The sequence below is a fragment of the Apteryx mantelli genome, chromosome 12 (genome assembly GCF_036417845.1).
Source record: "Apteryx mantelli isolate bAptMan1 chromosome 12, bAptMan1.hap1, whole genome shotgun sequence".
Taxonomy (NCBI): Eukaryota; Metazoa; Chordata; class Aves; order Apterygiformes; family Apterygidae; genus Apteryx; species Apteryx mantelli.
In genome coordinates this window covers 28,729,214-28,746,439 of record NC_089989.1, presented here as the reverse complement: position 1 = coordinate 28,746,439, position 17,226 = coordinate 28,729,214, and the positions used below count along the sequence as shown (strand labels likewise).

The 17,226-nt window shown below is 35.0% G+C and overlaps 1 protein-coding gene across 6 annotated transcripts in view; it reads left to right on the top strand.

The window, feature by feature from the left end:
• NR2C2 (nuclear receptor subfamily 2 group C member 2) overlaps positions 1–17,226 on the top strand; it is a 47,207-nt gene that overhangs the window by 13,744 nt on the left and 16,237 nt on the right. For all 6 annotated transcript variants that reach the window (XM_067303569.1, XM_067303568.1, XM_067303565.1 and 3 more), the window contains 10 exons: positions 1,623–1,733; positions 5,027–5,227; positions 6,984–7,086; positions 7,603–7,782; positions 9,976–10,123; positions 11,783–11,876; positions 12,289–12,422; positions 13,458–13,635; positions 14,662–14,783; positions 15,284–15,423. In XM_067303569.1, coding sequence (XP_067159670.1) covers positions 1,623–1,733; positions 5,027–5,227; positions 6,984–7,086; positions 7,603–7,782; positions 9,976–10,123; positions 11,783–11,876; positions 12,289–12,422; positions 13,458–13,635; positions 14,662–14,783; positions 15,284–15,423 — 1,411 coding nt within the window. The remainder of the gene's footprint in view (positions 1–1,622; positions 1,734–5,026; positions 5,228–6,983; positions 7,087–7,602; positions 7,783–9,975; positions 10,124–11,782; positions 11,877–12,288; positions 12,423–13,457; positions 13,636–14,661; positions 14,784–15,283; positions 15,424–17,226) is intronic.

The following is a 17,226-nucleotide window of genomic DNA, read 5'->3' as shown; positions in this document are numbered from 1 at the left end:
CAAGTTCAAAACTAAAGGACAAAAACACACATGCCAATACTGGGGAAAAAAATACATATACACATCTATATCTGCAGATTCCTCTCCATGTTAAGGACTGACATAATAGCTTCAGTTCATGTTTACCTCTGAATAAACAAATAATACTAAATAAAGCACTTTTTGTAAGCATCAGTATATCCTAAGCTTAATAAAAACAGCTTGCGTGGCTGTGGGGAATGGCAAGCAGTACCTTTTTACCAATGAGCTGATTGTGGTGGCTAGAATACAGGTGTCCTCATCTATACTGCATTTAAAATTATTAAGAAGAAGCAATTAATACTAACAGTTGAACAATAAAGCTGAGGATGAACAAGCGTAAAATCTGAATATGCACAAGCACAGTCTGTAGAGTTGTGTGTATAAATTTACAATGCCAATGCCATTTCCCGTCTGTAAACAGAAGATGAAGGCTGTCAAGCCAATAGTAATCTTGCATGTTTAATTTAATATTTAACAGTTATTCTCTGAAAAAGGCTATAGTGGCCATATAGTGGCATTTTTTAAGCTTTTTCCAGGTATTCAGAACCAAATTTGCATTACAACTGGTGCTCTAGAAAGAGATAGAACAATGAACAATGGTATTCAGTTGTGGTGCCAAATTTTAGTCTCTGTTATACTGGTGAAATCCTCCCTGAGAATAACAGGGATTGGCCACATATACCTGAATATGCGAATATATTGGCAATCTATTGGAGTATAGGTTCCAGAAAAAATCTGCAGCACTGTCAGGTAGAAAATAAAACAACAAATATTACTAGCAAAGAAAAGTAGGATATGAACACATGGAACAATTGGAATTCTAATTTGATTTTACTATCTAAAACAGAAATATCCAGATAACCAGCCATCTTACTGAAAACTTTTTACCTTAAAAGTATAACGCAGTTAAAATTGTTTTAACTATTACTTGGAAAATGAAATTGCCATTTTCTCCAAGTAAGCAGTAAAGACACCACACTTCAGGAAGACCTTATAGATCAAATTATGTATGAGACATAAAAAGTGAATGCTAGTGTGGTCAGATAGGAAGTATGTGGACCCTTCCAGCAGATTTTTTCATATCTCTCATCCCATAAGTTTTTCTGGGGTTGAGGACATTTTTATGTAGGGTCCTAGAGAAAGCTTAACTAAATTTGGGCCACCTGAAATTGGAAAAGTTGTTCATAAAACATTTTAAAATTAATAAAAGGTGAAATAGTTAACACGATGTGTCGTTGTGTAAACAGTCTGTTTTGTTTTTACAGAAGCAAAAAATTGTGTCGAAAAGTTGAAAAAAAGTGTATTTTTGCATTTCAGTAAACTGAAAGATCGCACAGTTTAATTGCATGTTCTTTGTTTGGGACAAGTAATAATTATCCAGTGGGGTTTTTTGGTTTTTGTTGTTGTTGTCTATCAGATCCATTCTTTTCCTGAAAAAGCCAGTATTCTGATAATTCATTGAAAGTAGATCCCAGTTGGTTTAATGACTGAAATCTTTCCAATATCTTTAGATTCCATGCTAGGGCCATCTGATGTTTACATGTTTTTTAAAGTGTGCTTGGATTGTGACAGCAAATCAAAATTCTTTGGGTTATTTACAGGTGCAGACTGTTCAGACTTCATTATCTGAATCTCCAGTGATGACCAGCCCTTCCCAACGTATCCAGATTATTTCCACAGACTCCTCTGTAGCTTCACCACAGCGCATTCAGGTAAAAATCCATTGACTAACTATTACATCTTTATTTTTTTCTTCTCCTTCTGCTTATATGCAAAGCATGCTAAAGTCAGTGGAAGATTTCCTTAAATTTTGTGAGAGCAGATCATTTCTTAGTGCAAACTAAAATTCCTTTCCTCCCCAAGATTGTATTTGGTGATGACTATTTGGCTGTATATAACAATCATATTGACTATGGAGTCAGTGGGAAATATTTGCAGAAGTTAAACTTACCCTAGGTGTACAAGTCTCCCTTAGCTCTCCCATAGCAAGCGGAGAGACACTGTCAACCAACTTGGTTCTAAGATGGTCTTTAAAGGCTTTTTTTTCTCCTTAATATTTAGAAGGAGCCAGTGGGAGACTAGCCTACTTAGGCTAATGTTAGCCTTTGGGAATGCTACACAGTGGTTCGTTATTGCTGATAAATAATATACAGATACCATCAATATGTGAGAGTTCTAAATGTTTGCAGTGCCAAGTGATATCAAAATTTTCCGAGTATTAATGTTACCATGGTATTGCAGCACCTGCAATACTGATCTTTTGCCCTCCTTGACCTTGTTCTACACCATCCTACTCTACTTCCACCAGAGATTGTGCTGGAGATCTTGTACTCCAGGGCATTTGGAACAATCCTTGCAATGCAGCTTCTACCACAGGATGGCGTCTCCCTGGGATACATCTTGATCAGGTTGGGTTGTTACTGGGGTCATTGAGATGAAAGAGAACCCTGCCTCTATGAACAATCCTGGAAACACTTTTTCAATAAATTTGATATTACCATTATACATAATGGAATCATGATGCATTTTTTTTCTGTAACAATATTCTTAAAGATTCAAATTATAGCATGTATCATTAATCTTTCTTACGAAGCTAAACATCATCCACTTATCCAGCCTTTTTTGTCTGAGTTATCATCAGTGTTTACATCTGATATGTGAAACATTACAAAGAAGTCTCTGTGATTATTCTTTATAGACAGGATCAAGGACATATTCTTTTGGTATCAGCAACATTTAGCTATGTATTTTATCTAAGATGTATTCCTTTAAGATATCAACAAATGTTAGAATCTGACAGCTGTACTATTTCACTCGCTGATTCTCCAGATTCTGCTGGATGGAAGGTTTAGGTTTCCATTTTCGATTCAGTTGTCGGGTAGCGTAATCACTATTTTGCCTGGTAGAGTAAATGTATCAATAAATACCTGCTATTTCATTGCAAGGTATATGTTCTCACAGAATAGATAACTGAAGCATACTGACTATTTCAGCATTCATAAGGTAGGTGTTTCCATTGTAACTTTTGCTCAGTTGTGCAAAATAATCTACTTCCTTATATCACGGATGTTTCTGAAAAAAATACCAATCCATGCTGAAGGAGAATATTAGGATGAGAAAAGAATATTCCTGCTTCCTTAAAACAAATACAGATACTATCATAGTAGTGTCAGTCATAATCCAAGATTAGATTTCAGTGTGAATTATCCCATTAGCTAAGATCTTCCATATGAAACATGGTGGTGGCCAAGGAAGACACTGGGGAAAACTCTGGGGAGCTTAACAACTCTGCATGGGACTGAGAGGTGAGGATTGTCTTTTAACCTTTGAGCTTCTTTGGAGTTATATGTTTGTAGAAGCAAGCTGGATTAGAATTCATCCACTTGAGTACTGAAACATTTATGCAGATGCAAGACGCTAAAGAATCCCTGGAAGCTCTGTCTTGTCCAAAATTTATCAGTAAGCAGAAATTAATCTTCATAAGAAATCTGGCTTTGTCCCTGGCTTTGAGTACCATTTCCTTCCTACAAGTTTCATGAGGATTGTAATCACAGCAGCTAAGATGAGACTTTCCTGAGGAGTTCCTGTAATCTACAAATATCATCATATCTATAATTTAATTCCTGCACCTCTTGAAGCTTGCTGCTGTAGAAATATTATGATGCACACAGAATTTTCACAATTTTTGATTTCTGTGGCTAGTTCTAGTCCTTTCTAAGACATTCTAACTTAGTAAAATTATTAGCATACAGTTACACTTCCTATAAGAAATGTTTTACAAAAAAACCCCACATGACAATTAGATAAAAAGTTCGGACAATCAAAATTAGGGAAATAAATATACTATTATTGTGACATTTAGTACACTCAGTTTAATAGAAATATCAGTGTGTGTTTAAGTTAACTTCACATTTGTTCTCAATAATGGTTTTAACTCTAACCAGTAAGCCAAATATGATAATCGCATATACTGTATTCAAAACAAATACAATTCTCAAGAATTTTTAATTTGTTAATGGGGGTATAAGGTTTAAAGGTTTAATTTGTTTATTTGTTTAATTTGTTAATTTCCATGAACAAATATTCTCATAAATAATACTTGTCTATTGAGATGGTAGTAGAATAATTATTCTGAATTCATTAATAGTTCTTTAATTTTTTTTAATCCTTCATTTTTTAAATGTCAGTGATAGTGATATCTATATTTTTGTTTGGGATTAAAGTCATTAACCTGCAAAATCTTATTTGCCGAGAAAATTTTGTACCAGCATTAACTAACATAACTTTAAATATTGTGTATTTGTTTTTGGACAGTTATAATGCTCTCAGATGTATATGGAATACATCTTTTTTTTTTTTTTTTTTTTAACAAAGATCAATTTCATGGTGTGCTAATGTCTTTTCAGCTTTTCAGAATGAGTAGGTTTGACCTCATGAAATATTTTCCAAGGTATATTTATTATTTTGTTTTTAATTCTTTATGTGAGGAAATTTCCATGATACTATCTCATTAGATTAGACAAACAATACCTTGCATATACGCTTGCCGTTCATCAACTGCAGTATGTTATATATTCCTCATTTGGAGAATTGAGAGAATCAATAGGCAATACAGGAGTCTTCAACATTATATTTCATTTTACTTTGTTTGGGACCCCGTATGCATAACTCCTTTTGAAGAGTAAAATGAGATTACAATACTTCTCTTCCCCGTATCCCCTCATTTTTAATGATACCAGAGCCACCCTTTTCACAAACCTTTCTAGTATTTCCTTTCTATGCACTAAGTATGGTTATGCACATAAATATATATTTAGTTTGATTCTGTTGTTTTGCACTTTATGTAGGCAGGTGTAATAACTTTGTACAGGTCTAGTAACTGTACAAGTAGCAAAACAAATAACAAGGGCCATTATTGGACAGTAACATATAATTGAGGCAGAATCAAAGGTTTTAAAAAGTTAAGTTTACTGTGACATATAAAAATCTTCAATATGTTTTACAGATTGTGACAGATCAGCAAACAGGGCAAAAAATCCAAATAGTGACAGCAGTGGACTCATCTGTATCTCCAAAGCAACAGTTTATTTTAGCCAGTCCAGATGGAACTGGTGCAGGAAAGGTGATACTGGCAGCACCTGAGACATCTAATGCGAAGCAGCTTATCTTTACCACCACAGACAACATTGTGCCAGGCAGAATTCAGGTAAATGTAATAATTAAGATAAACCATAGATTTTTTTTTTATTTCTGTTTTTGATTTTTAGATGATTTAAGTATATAATTGCTTTAAGACATTAGAAATTGTAATAGTTTTCTAAAGATCTAATGACATGGATTAGGCCATACCTATTAAAGATGTGTGAACCATGCAAATCGTAGGCTTCATTATTCAATCTTAAATCCTCCTGTCTTTCTTCTCATTCCTCATGCATTCCTTTGCATTCATCACCCCTTGTTGTGTGTTCTCATTAAAATCCCAAGTGTGCAAAGGCATAAATGCATACTTACACTGGTTCTTGTGAGAAGCACCAGGATTTCAGATGGTCTGTTAGAGATTCACAGATGTGCAGAGATACCACTTACTGGGCAAGCTTATATTCATAATGCAGTATCGAGACATCCCAGTAGAAGCTCTTTGGAGAAGCAGCTGTGCTTTGCTTATTTCTTTATGGGTCTTGAGCATAATCCAGAACAATGGGAACACTGTGAAACAAATTATATAAGACAAATAATTCATCTCTAGTGAAATTTGACATTTCTTCCCAGCATTCATGTCTTTTAAAAAAGATGCCTAACCCCCATTGTTACTGTTACAGTAGAGATTTTTTACAGGGAGAAGTATGATTTTTACAGAAATATTTGAAAAATTGTACTGACAGTCTTTTTAAAAGAAGTTTAAATTGACATTTTATTTTGTAATGCTAAGTGGTTTAACTGTTGTTAAAAGAGGTCTTTTCTGATTTGTACTTGTATTTGTCTGTGTTGAGTGGAATGTTTTGGACAGATAAAGACTTCAAAGCAAAAAATAATAAAATTTGTGGATCTAAGGCCTTAGGAAGCAGAACTGTTTCTATAATGAAAATCTCTGCTTCAGGCTATCCCCTTTAAACCTTATACCCCCATTAACAAGAGAAGAGATAAATGGGAACAGCCTCTGAAATACAGTCCTCTCTTGCTAAAATGCAGTAGCTGCTTGACAGTAATTGCAAGAAGGGAAGGATACTGTTGACTGCACAAATGAGGAAAGTTATTTGTACTGAACAAAGTTGTGAGCTTAACTTGGAATTCTTGTTTTCCATGACTGCTTTAAGAATATATCACTGAAATGACCATCAAAAAAAATCTTTTAAAATGTGCATGGCATTTTAACAAAATACATATATTTTTTAAATGCTATCTCTTTTCAGCCTTCATTTTTCAAACTGCTCTTTTGTTGTTCTCTCGTAAGCTTGGCATTTCCCATATCATTCTAGTACCTCTTTAACATGTTCTGATGTGAATTTGGTATTCTTAAGCATGGTTGGTCAAAATTCTGCAGAATATTTATTTTAGATGTGATCTTACTAGTGCCTTATGTTAATGGCACTAATATTTTCCTATCTTTAATGGAAACAACTCACCTGATGTATCATTAGATGACATTTACTTTTGCTGTGACTCCTAACACCAATGGCTTACAATTTTTCCCTGATCAATATGTTCATTTCCTCATTCTCTATCAGTTCTAAATGATGAACAGTAAAAAAATAAACAGTAAAAATCTAAACAGTAAAAAAACTCTGGCTAACTTGCATTTTATACTGCTAAATTTAATTTCACCTCTTTCATTCTTGTCCTCAAATTCAACCACCTCTTCCCAGTTGATAAACCAATCTTGCTCTATAGGCAAAGCCTCTTACTTTCACATCACCGGAATATATTGGCTAATTCCTTCTTTTTGGTTTTAAATTTTATTTTAGATAGTGACAGACACCGCTTCGGTGGAACGTTTGCTGGGAAAAGCTGATGTTCAGCGGCCCCAAGTAGTAGAATATTGCGTGGTCTGTGGGGATAAAGCATCAGGTAAGGAAGTATACATTGAAGTATACAAGAAACTTGATTGAAATGATGGCTGGGATGAAGGGAGGAGGTTGCTTATATTCTAACTGATGTTAGCCATGTGTAAGTGAGAAATTACTTAAACACTGAACCTTATGTTTTTATAATGTAACTTTAGCATGTATACCCTTTGTATATTTTATATTCTATCATCTGTAACAGCAGATAGAATTGCATCTGTACTTGGCCAGAATTGGAACTACCACTTTGTAGGCCCCTTACTGAAAAATAGACTTATCCTTCCTCCTCTCTTCTTTCACTCTCCCCCCCCCCCGCCAAAATCCCTGACAGTAGGTAAACAAGAAACATCCTGTAAGACTTTAACAATGCTTTCACAGTTCAAAATGATGACAAGATTACAAAATAAATGTATACTGTGACTTTTACAATATGTTTTACTTGCCTGAGATAAATGTTTTGATGTTAAAATATAAGTAATTGCCATTTGATAACATAATTATATGTTTCCTTTACATATAGGTCGTCACTATGGTGCTGTCAGTTGTGAGGGATGCAAAGGTTTCTTTAAAAGGAGTGTAAGGAAGAATTTGACCTACAGTTGTCGTAGCAACCAGGACTGTATCATCAATAAACACCATCGGAATCGCTGCCAGTTTTGTAGGCTTAAGAAATGCCTAGAGATGGGCATGAAAATGGAATGTGAGTGTTCATACCCTATGTGAGACTGTGCCTACCAAGTAATAGATATGTGGACTACCACTGCTTTTTAGTGTACTTTAGATTCTTTCCATTTCAATGTACTTAAGAGAAACAGAACTTTGGCAGCCAAAGAATCTACCTCACCTTTCTTTCATCACCCTTTTATGTCTGAGGTGCAGCAGTGATTTGTTTTGAACTATGCATTATATTACAGTAGTACTTGGGGAACCTAGTTAGAGCTTTATTTAAAATGCATGTTACAAATAGAACGTATGTTTGTAATACAAAATATTTTAACATGGATAGACATAAATCTGAGTCTAGTTCTCCATGTTCAGAATCTGCTTTCCTTCTGATATATTTTCACTCCGTTTTTCTCTAGTGATAGAAAGTGTTTGATGTCCTTTGTTTTTAATTTTTATTTTAATTTGATCATTTATGAGCAGAATTGTATTATAAGAGGCATTGTATAAACTGTCATATATTAAACAATATACTTTCATCTTTGTATGCAGTGCTTCCTACAGTTCCAGCATTAGGGTCCAAACACCTCTTCCAGTGTATTTCGGTTCTGATTTAGAGCACCCTCTGCTTCTCCAGTTCAGGACTTCATGAAGCCTATTACCTGGTTGTTGTGCAATAAATTTAAGGACAATCTAAGATGAAGTAATAAATACTTTTCTTCTTTTTCCACTCCGATCTAGGCAAGATGTATACTACTGAGTTCCAAAGGAGGCAGAACTTTAAGCTGTAACTATAGAGTTCTTGGTTGCGTTTGCACTTTGGATCTCCAGACTTGTAGTGATCTGATTGCTGTGCTTCCACATACTGTGTTGAGTATAAAGGGCGACATTTGTGCAGGAGAAACTGCTGCATTTCCGGAAGTTCAACCTTTTTTAGCTGAAGATTAGTATGATATATGCTAACTGACTTTACTGGGCATTGGATCAGGTTTCTAATTAATACTTATGTATCCACCAAGCCAAGAAAGTGCATATACCTTCTTATTGATCCCCTAAATTCTGCTGCTTTGATCTAACAGTTTTAGCAAAAATAAAACCAAGAAATAAATAAGCCTTGCTGGTTAAGAGGATAGAGAGAAACATATACGTATATCTTACTATTACATACAGAAGGCCTGTACGGTAGGATTTGATTTTTTGTTTCTTGGATAATAATGGATTGGGTCTCCTCTAGAGCTGCAAATTGTTGTATGATTAATTAGTGTAATGAATAGCACAGTAATAGTCTCTGCATTTATATAATGCCTTACATTTGCAAAGCATTGTGAGAATTAATATTTTTACAACAATTTAAAAATTATTTGTATTATCCTCTTATTCTTTTATTCCTTAGTTTTATTATCCTCATTTTCAGGTGAAAAATTGAGGCAGTCAAATGGTGTGCCAAACCGTACAGGAGTTCTGTGCAGTTTAGTGACTTAGATTCCAGATAGCTGTCTTTCTGTAATCTGTTCAATTACAATATCCTAATATTATAAAGATACACTTTTCACTCTATTTGAAATTACAAAGGCACTGTTTCTTACTAATTTTATTTAAAAATTTATCACACCTGTTTGGCATGTTGGAGACTAAGCTTATTTTTTTCAAGTTCTCAAGTGGGGATATTTTTAATTCTGAAAAGGTTGGTTTTGGAATGCTGCCCCCGTATTAGCTGGAATGAATGAATGAATGAGTGAATTACACATCATGCACAAACTCCTCTCTCAGGGAATTAAGCTGTATCTCTCGCATAACAGTATGGTCCTGGAGCTACCTTGCATATCTTGACTTTCTCTGGCTTTGTAATATTTTGAATCGTCCAGGATAAGATTGAGTCTAACATTTAGATATCAGTTTACCTGTAAAAAAAGATTTTGAAAATACATCTTACAGAATGTTCCATTTTATTAAATACCAGTGTAATAACAGGCTTTGACTCTGGTTTAGCAAAACTTAAAGCAAATGATCAATCTATTACTTTCTTAGTTAAAGTGTACTTAGTCATAGGCATAGTAAAACTGGAGCATGTATTTCTGCAGTCTTCCTATTTAATTTCCAGTTTTGCACTGAACTGATCTATCACCACAGTTGTGCAAGCTGAAATCCTACTGTGAGAATTTTACATTCTTTTTGTAATTTTTGGTTGAATTATTTCCTTTCAAATCTGTGTGTTTCTATCTTTATGTAGCGGTTCAAAGTGAAAGAAAACCTTTTGATGTGCAACGTGAAAAGCCAACAAACTGTGCAGCTTCCACTGAAAAAATCTATATCAGAAAAGACCTACGAAGTCCTCTAATAGCAACTCCAACATTTGTTGCAGATAAAGATGGGGCACGGTGAGTACCTCAGTATAAAACTAGTCTTGTTCAAGGGTACTTCTGCATATTGGTTTGCAGGTACACCTATATTCCTTATCCCTGTGCTCCGAACCATGGGCCAGACAACAGCTCCAATTCACAAGTCATTTATTTTCATTATCAAGACCAACCTAGTATGTTCTGCTGCTCATCAAATTTTTTATGCCTGAGTACAGCTAGGTGGTTCCCAGTTCAGAGCTGACTCATGTCCAACCAGGTCAAAGCACAGGCAGGGCAAATATGTGATATGCAAGCAAAAAGTACGTAGACTTACCTTGTGATGCATTCAGGTTAGGACTTCTCTGAAATGAAATCTGCAAATAGCAGACTCAGCCTTCCTCCTCCTAAAGATAGTAGCAGAAGAGACTGTAGTGTGACTGCTGGTTCAGATCCCAAAAGACTGGTCTCTACAACAACAGCAAAGGTAGATCTGCTTCCTTTTATGAAAGATATTCCTAGATGGTTCCCATGCTCTCTGTTGTCTCCATAGGCAGTGGGTGTGGAAATGCATGAGTACTAAAGAATATTACAATAAATAGAGGCAGGGTTTCTCTTTTTCCAAATAGAATGAAATAGAACTCTAGATTAAATATCACGTTTTGAAAATTGTAGGTCCAGTTAGTGTTTGAACAGTTAATAACCACATAAAGATACTATATCTCAGTATCTAGTTTATATATATTGACTTTGTTGAACAAATGACACTGCAGTTTTGAAGGCTGGGCTGGAGATTTCTAGAATTGGTTTTCAGTCTTTTCATTTGTGAGTCAAATTGTTTAAAAAATACTGCTGTCTGACAAATTTGCTTCATTGATAATTACTTGAGCTACAGCTTCCTTGCAGGCCCATAAAAGATACTACGTTTATTAAGCATGACTATTATTCATGTAGGATTGAGGTTTGCATAATGCATGATAATTAGCTGCCTGTGGTAGCTGACAGTCTCAGTGTCAGTCCCCTAAACTGTAAATTCCCTGAACTTCTTCATTACTCATTTGCATTGGGTTGTTCAGACCTGGAGTGTTTTAAAGGTAACAAATAATAGTTAATTTACTGACTGCAAAGACTTGCCACTATCTCCCTCAAAAGGTAGCAGAAGTAAAGACAGCAGAGAGTTTAAGCAGACTTTGATTACACAGCTGTTTATACCTGTTTTATAATGTAAAACTTATTTTTCTTACAGTACTTTTTTTATTCATGTCTTTTTTTCATGTCTTTTATTCATGTCTATTCATGTCATGTCATGTTGTTCATGTCTAATTTGGAATGCACAGTTATGGCTTTCTCCAAAGTCTAATGTATAACTAGAGCTCTAAAGTGACTCATGAGGACATGAGAAGACATAATTTTCCTTAAGACAGAAGAAACCAGAGTCAAAAGCAAATGATAGGAATATCTATTTGGGAAGTTGTTGCTGCTTTTGTGCAGGAAAGGAAAACATATTGGATGACAGAATTTCCTGTCTTCCTGTCTTTGTGTTACAGAAACTGTTTCAGAAAGACTAAGTCCTGAAGGATAAATTCTGAGCTTCATTAAATTGTAAATTTGAAAATTGATAATACCTTTTATTCTGACATAGGTTATTACACGTTCTTTTGATAATTGTAAAATATTATTAACTGTTATGCTTTTGAACAGGTCAGCAGGTCTTCTTGATCCAGGAATGCTTGTGAATATTCAGCAGCCTTTGATCAGGGATGATGGTACAGTCCTCCTAGCTGCTGACTCTAAGGTAGTATTTCTTTCAGTTAAGTTCTGAACCTATATTTTTTTGCTAAATTACTTTAGCTATGTACATAGACACAAATCATTCTTGGTCTTGAGAAGATAAGGTTGGGGTAAGTCTGAAGATCTGTAAGAATGCCAATAATAATCTGATCAACAGGATCATTTCTTTTCATGGGTGTATACATACATAAGTTTAGCCATAGCTAGTTCTCAGCACAAAATGTCATCGAGGCGAGGACTGATGGTTTCAGTAGAGTTTAGAGATCATCCTCAGACAGATGTGAGCCATTGGTGGTATTGTAGATATCCAAGAGGAAGGGAAAAGTACATAGAGGAAAAAGAATACAAAGATTAAAAACAGGAAAAATATATTTAACCTATAATTTTGATCCACTAATCCAGTTCTTCCTTTTTAGGCAGAGACAAGCCAGGGTGCTTTAGGAACACTAGCAAATGTTGTAACATCTCTTGCTAATCTCAGTGAGTCACTAAATAATGGAGATACTTCTGAAATTCAACAAGAAGAGCAATCCGCAAGTGAGATTACACGGTATGCCTTTACATTTGCAGGTTATGTAGCAGGCTGTACTTTCTGTTATGTTCACTTACACTCATTCATTGAAGCAATTTTGTACTGTGCCACCAACACAGTAGAGATTGCCCCCACTTTGACACACAACATCAGTTCTTTAGAAATCCAGGTTTGGTTGTTCTCAGCCTGCGCTCCTCTTGTTGTGAAGAGCTGTTTCATGTTACATTTAGTTATAAATGTAGTATTCTAAAGCTGGACCAGATTGGCTTTTTTAAAGGACAACACAAATTGGCAGTATAGTGAAACAGGAAAAATATTTGGCTTCAAAACTGTCCAGTCCTTCTCAAGTAAACAGCTTTATCAAATACCATAATACCGTCCATTGGTATGAAATAGGAGCACAAAGTTTTTCTCTAAATCTAAGCTCTGTTTATCATAAGAAGGGAGTTTACACTGCCTTATTTCTGCAATGGCCCAGGTACAGTTTGAGTATAGAGAAGTCCAGGGACCAGTTTCTATTATGTACCTGTCAGGAGGTTTCTAAGGCTCTGTCTATACTGTGAAATCAGGAGTGTCTGTCTGGTCACATCCCAGGTTGAGGGGAAGGCAATTTGGGCAGGTTGTCTCTAAGGGTATCACACTATCCTCTGCTGTTCCCACAAACTGGATGTTGAGGACAGGGACTGTGTGCTCTGCAGAATGCACCTGCTCTATAATCCTCACCTAATCTGTTATGAATTTCCAAGATGAGAAGGAGGGGACAGTGGATGGTAAGTGCAAGAGACCCCTTTACTAGCATAAATGAGAACAATTAAAGCAAGATGATAATGAAAAGTTTCCCCCTTACAGAGGAAGTCTTTTACCAGCCATATATGGAACAGTAGAAAGGGGCCAAATGGTACTGAAAAATCTAGTTCTGTGTCTTAGCATAAGCAGTTCCTGTACATTAACTTTTCAGTGGAATTGCTTTACAGGGTTTCATTTAACTACTACTGTGAAACTTTTGAGGTTGTAAGGAAGCATTCTTTCATTGTTTATTATTCTTTTCTGCAGAGCATTTGATACTTTGGCTAAAGCACTTAATACCACAGATGGCTCAGCAGCTCAGAACTTGGCAGATGGGATGGATCCTACAGGAGGAGGGAATATTCATGTAATCAGTAGAGATCAGTCAACACCAATTATTGAAGTGGAAGGACCCCTGCTTACAGATACACATGTCACATTTAAGGTATGTGCTTCCTGAAATATCTTGCTAAGCAAAGTAATTTTCAAGACATAACCCAAAATGAGCTTACTATGTTTTCTTTATTGTTATATTTAATTTTGTGAACATAATCTAGTATAACATCTACTGTTACAAAGTGTCTAAACAGTTTTCACTCTTGTGTGCTGTATCTGAAAAGTGTAGGTACTATTTCACAGGACTCTTTCATAGACAGGAGGTTGCTTTAAAATTTATTTTACTTTCCATTGCTTTCATTGTTGATAATTGCTTTCCATATCAAATAGTATGATATGCATGCTTAATTCATTTATAAATGCATACAGTGTAAAACTTTCATCTAAAAGGCTCCTTCATGTAAGGAGAGGTTCCAGTGCCGCCTTAGATGCTTACAGTTAGGCCACTGTAGAAGGTCTTACATTTCAAAGATGCTGCTGCTTCAAGTGAATACGAAGAAATACATGTTGATGAACAGTGTGGGAGAAACAAGAAGTGTGTTCATATTGCTGTTATCAAATTGCATTGTTTCAAGGTATACAAAAATCATTACTGAGATAAGTAATACTTAATGTAGTCAAACCTTTATCATAACCTGCATATTTCCATTAATTCTGCTTTATTGAGTGTAGATTTCTATTGTGTGATTTTTCTATTTTAGATATTTAGAGTTCAGATTTTATTTTACTACTTTTTAAAAGTTGCAAGAGAAGTCTTATAGTATTCCGACATTAAAAACACTCTACAGAGCAATGAAATTACAGATTTAATTGTTATTAAATGAATAAAACATTTTAAAAGGAAATGTGAGCACCCACATTATTTCTAATTTCTCATCTCTTACCCCCATTTTGCATTCCTTGCCAGTAGTAATGAATTATTTACTTAAGTTTTACTTTGACAGTTTCTTATCACACAGTTTGCTATGACAGATTATAAGAGTAGTTGGAAAGTTTTTACTCATTATTTGGTTGATAGTAAACATTTTTTTATGCCTGTATTATATGTACTGTACTGTACTTTTATTTTTTGCAGCTGACAATGCCCAGTCCAATGCCGGAGTACCTTAATGTTCACTATATCTGTGAGTCAGCATCACGACTACTCTTCCTCTCTATGCACTGGGCAAGGTCCATACCTGCATTTCAAGCACTTGGGTAAACAGACATTCTTCTGTTGAACAGTTTGTTTTCTACTGAATTTAAGTACTGATCTGAACGCTTTTCAATTGTTTTGAATTTTTAATTAATTAAATTGTTTAATTTTTAATTCTTTAAAATGTGCGAAGGCTATGCAATATTCTTTTTAAAGAACAAAATCAAAGGTGGCAGAGGAGGGGATAATTACAATATCTAGTGTTACTGTGGTTACAGAAATAAAAGCTGAATCAAAAGCATTTAATTTGTAGAAATATATCTTGATAAAGAACTGGTGAGCACCATTTAACAGATAACCTGAAATGGTTTCCTGTAATCAGTCTATCACTTCTTTTTGTTCTTTGTAATTCTTGTAATATGCTAATATATGCCCTTTAGTAAAGTTGTTTGGAATACATCAATCCTTATTATTAATTTTTATAATTACCCTACTTAATGTAGGGGAATACCAATGTGATATGAACGCTAGCTACAGCTGTTTGATTTTGTGTTGCTTATAGGCAGGACTGTAATACAAGCCTTGTGCGTGCCTGCTGGAACGAGCTGTTTACCTTAGGCCTGGCACAGTGTGCGCAGGTGATGAGTTTATCTACCATCCTAGCAGCTATTGTCAACCACCTCCAGAATAGCATACAGGAAGGTATGTGTTCAGTGTATGGCACTTATAGATGGTCTGTCCTGTCAACGGTGCAGGGTGAGAAACTGAAATTTAAATAACATTTCTCACAAGGTATTTTTTTGATGGGTGACAGTATTTGGACTTTGTTGCACTGACCTCACAGACATCTCTCAGTGGGACAGAAGTGTCCACAGAAGAAATGGGGATAAGGCTTAAGAAGATAGAAATTTTCCTCCTCCATCATCTACATCTGACTAGCAATGTATCGAAAGACTAGTGCATCCTAAAGTCAGGGTTCACTCACAGAGCTTTCTTCCTGTCCAGATGTAAATTTTCTTTTTCCTGTTAGAATAATGATGCCTTTTTTTTCTAAACCACACCTGATTTTTATTTTTTTTCCTTCCAAAACCTTCCCTCTCCCCTTTAAAGTGTAAAACTATATCATTTGCTGAGTACCACAACAGGAATATTCTTGTGAGTTTAATGGCTTTGGATACTGCTATATAATACAGTAATGATAACTGTATTTTGAAGTTTCATCCAAAGCATTATACAACCTATTTTCTTGATATCCTTAAGAAGATTTAACTGTTTTGGGGTTTTTTTTGTTTGTTTTTTTAATTCAGTGTTGGCCTGTTGATAATTATATCTAGAATGGATGATAATCTGTTATGGTTGTGGTTTTTGGTTTCTGTTTTTACTTTGATGATGCTCCAAATCAAGATGATTGATTAGGGTGAGAATAACATTCCACTTTTAATAGGAGAAAAAACAATACTAGCAGCTTTTAAGTCTGCAAGCACAGCATGTTTTCACTTGCAGAAATAGAACAAACAAAATTTATATGTAACTGGCAAGTTACAAGTTTGTGCAGATAGCCAGAGTTCTCCTCCTAGGAAAAAAGGACTAAGGTAAAAACATACTAAAATCTACGTAAACTTGAGTGACTGTAGAAATGTGAAAATACAGTATTATTCCAAGAGGATTATAGGAAATAGTCAATAGACACAGCTAATGGTTGATAGTCCTCTTTTGACACATCCTTGTAAAATTGTAATTTATCTTGGGAAACACTCCTGTGCAAGCACGAAGAGCCTTTCAATAAAACACAAAGGCTGTGACAAGGCTTTTTGTACCTATGTGAATGCAGCAGATAGGAATCAGACAATCCAAAATAGCCCAGAATTCTGCAGGGATTATAGAGAAGTTAGACCACAGGTCTGATAGATTTCACAGAACAGTCATTTCCTTTCCCCTTTCTTAAATTAGGGAGGACTAAGGAAGCTCCGGAAATGCAGTTGCAAGTATGAAATACTTCTCTCTCAAGGTTTTATTCAAAGCTGTTCTGTGACGGTCTAATGTGATGTTGTGTATTAGCACTTTGAAATTCAAAACAAAGTGATGAAATTTGAGCACTTTATCTAGGAAGCATATTAATGATCAGGCTATTTGGAAAGTCTGGAATTCAAGTTAACTTTTCCTGTGTATTTCTGCACCATCGTTTCCCATTTAATACAGAAATAAAAATCTTGTATCACTTCTATCTTGTCCATCTTGAGTAACTAAAAATCAGGATCACAGTTTATGTATTTTAGAAACATAGATTATGCTTTCATTCTTGTTTCAAGTCTCTATAAAAATGTCTATTTTCTTTTTTTTCTGTTGAGTTTTTTATTGTGAGTTCAGAAAATATGTAAAGTAATTATGTCAAAAGTCCAGATTAAGGCACACAGGTCTAAGCAACTGTATACACCATTAGCTGTACAGACAGAGGTAAAATATTCAAATTATAATAACGTGAAATATTAACATTAGAGATCATGC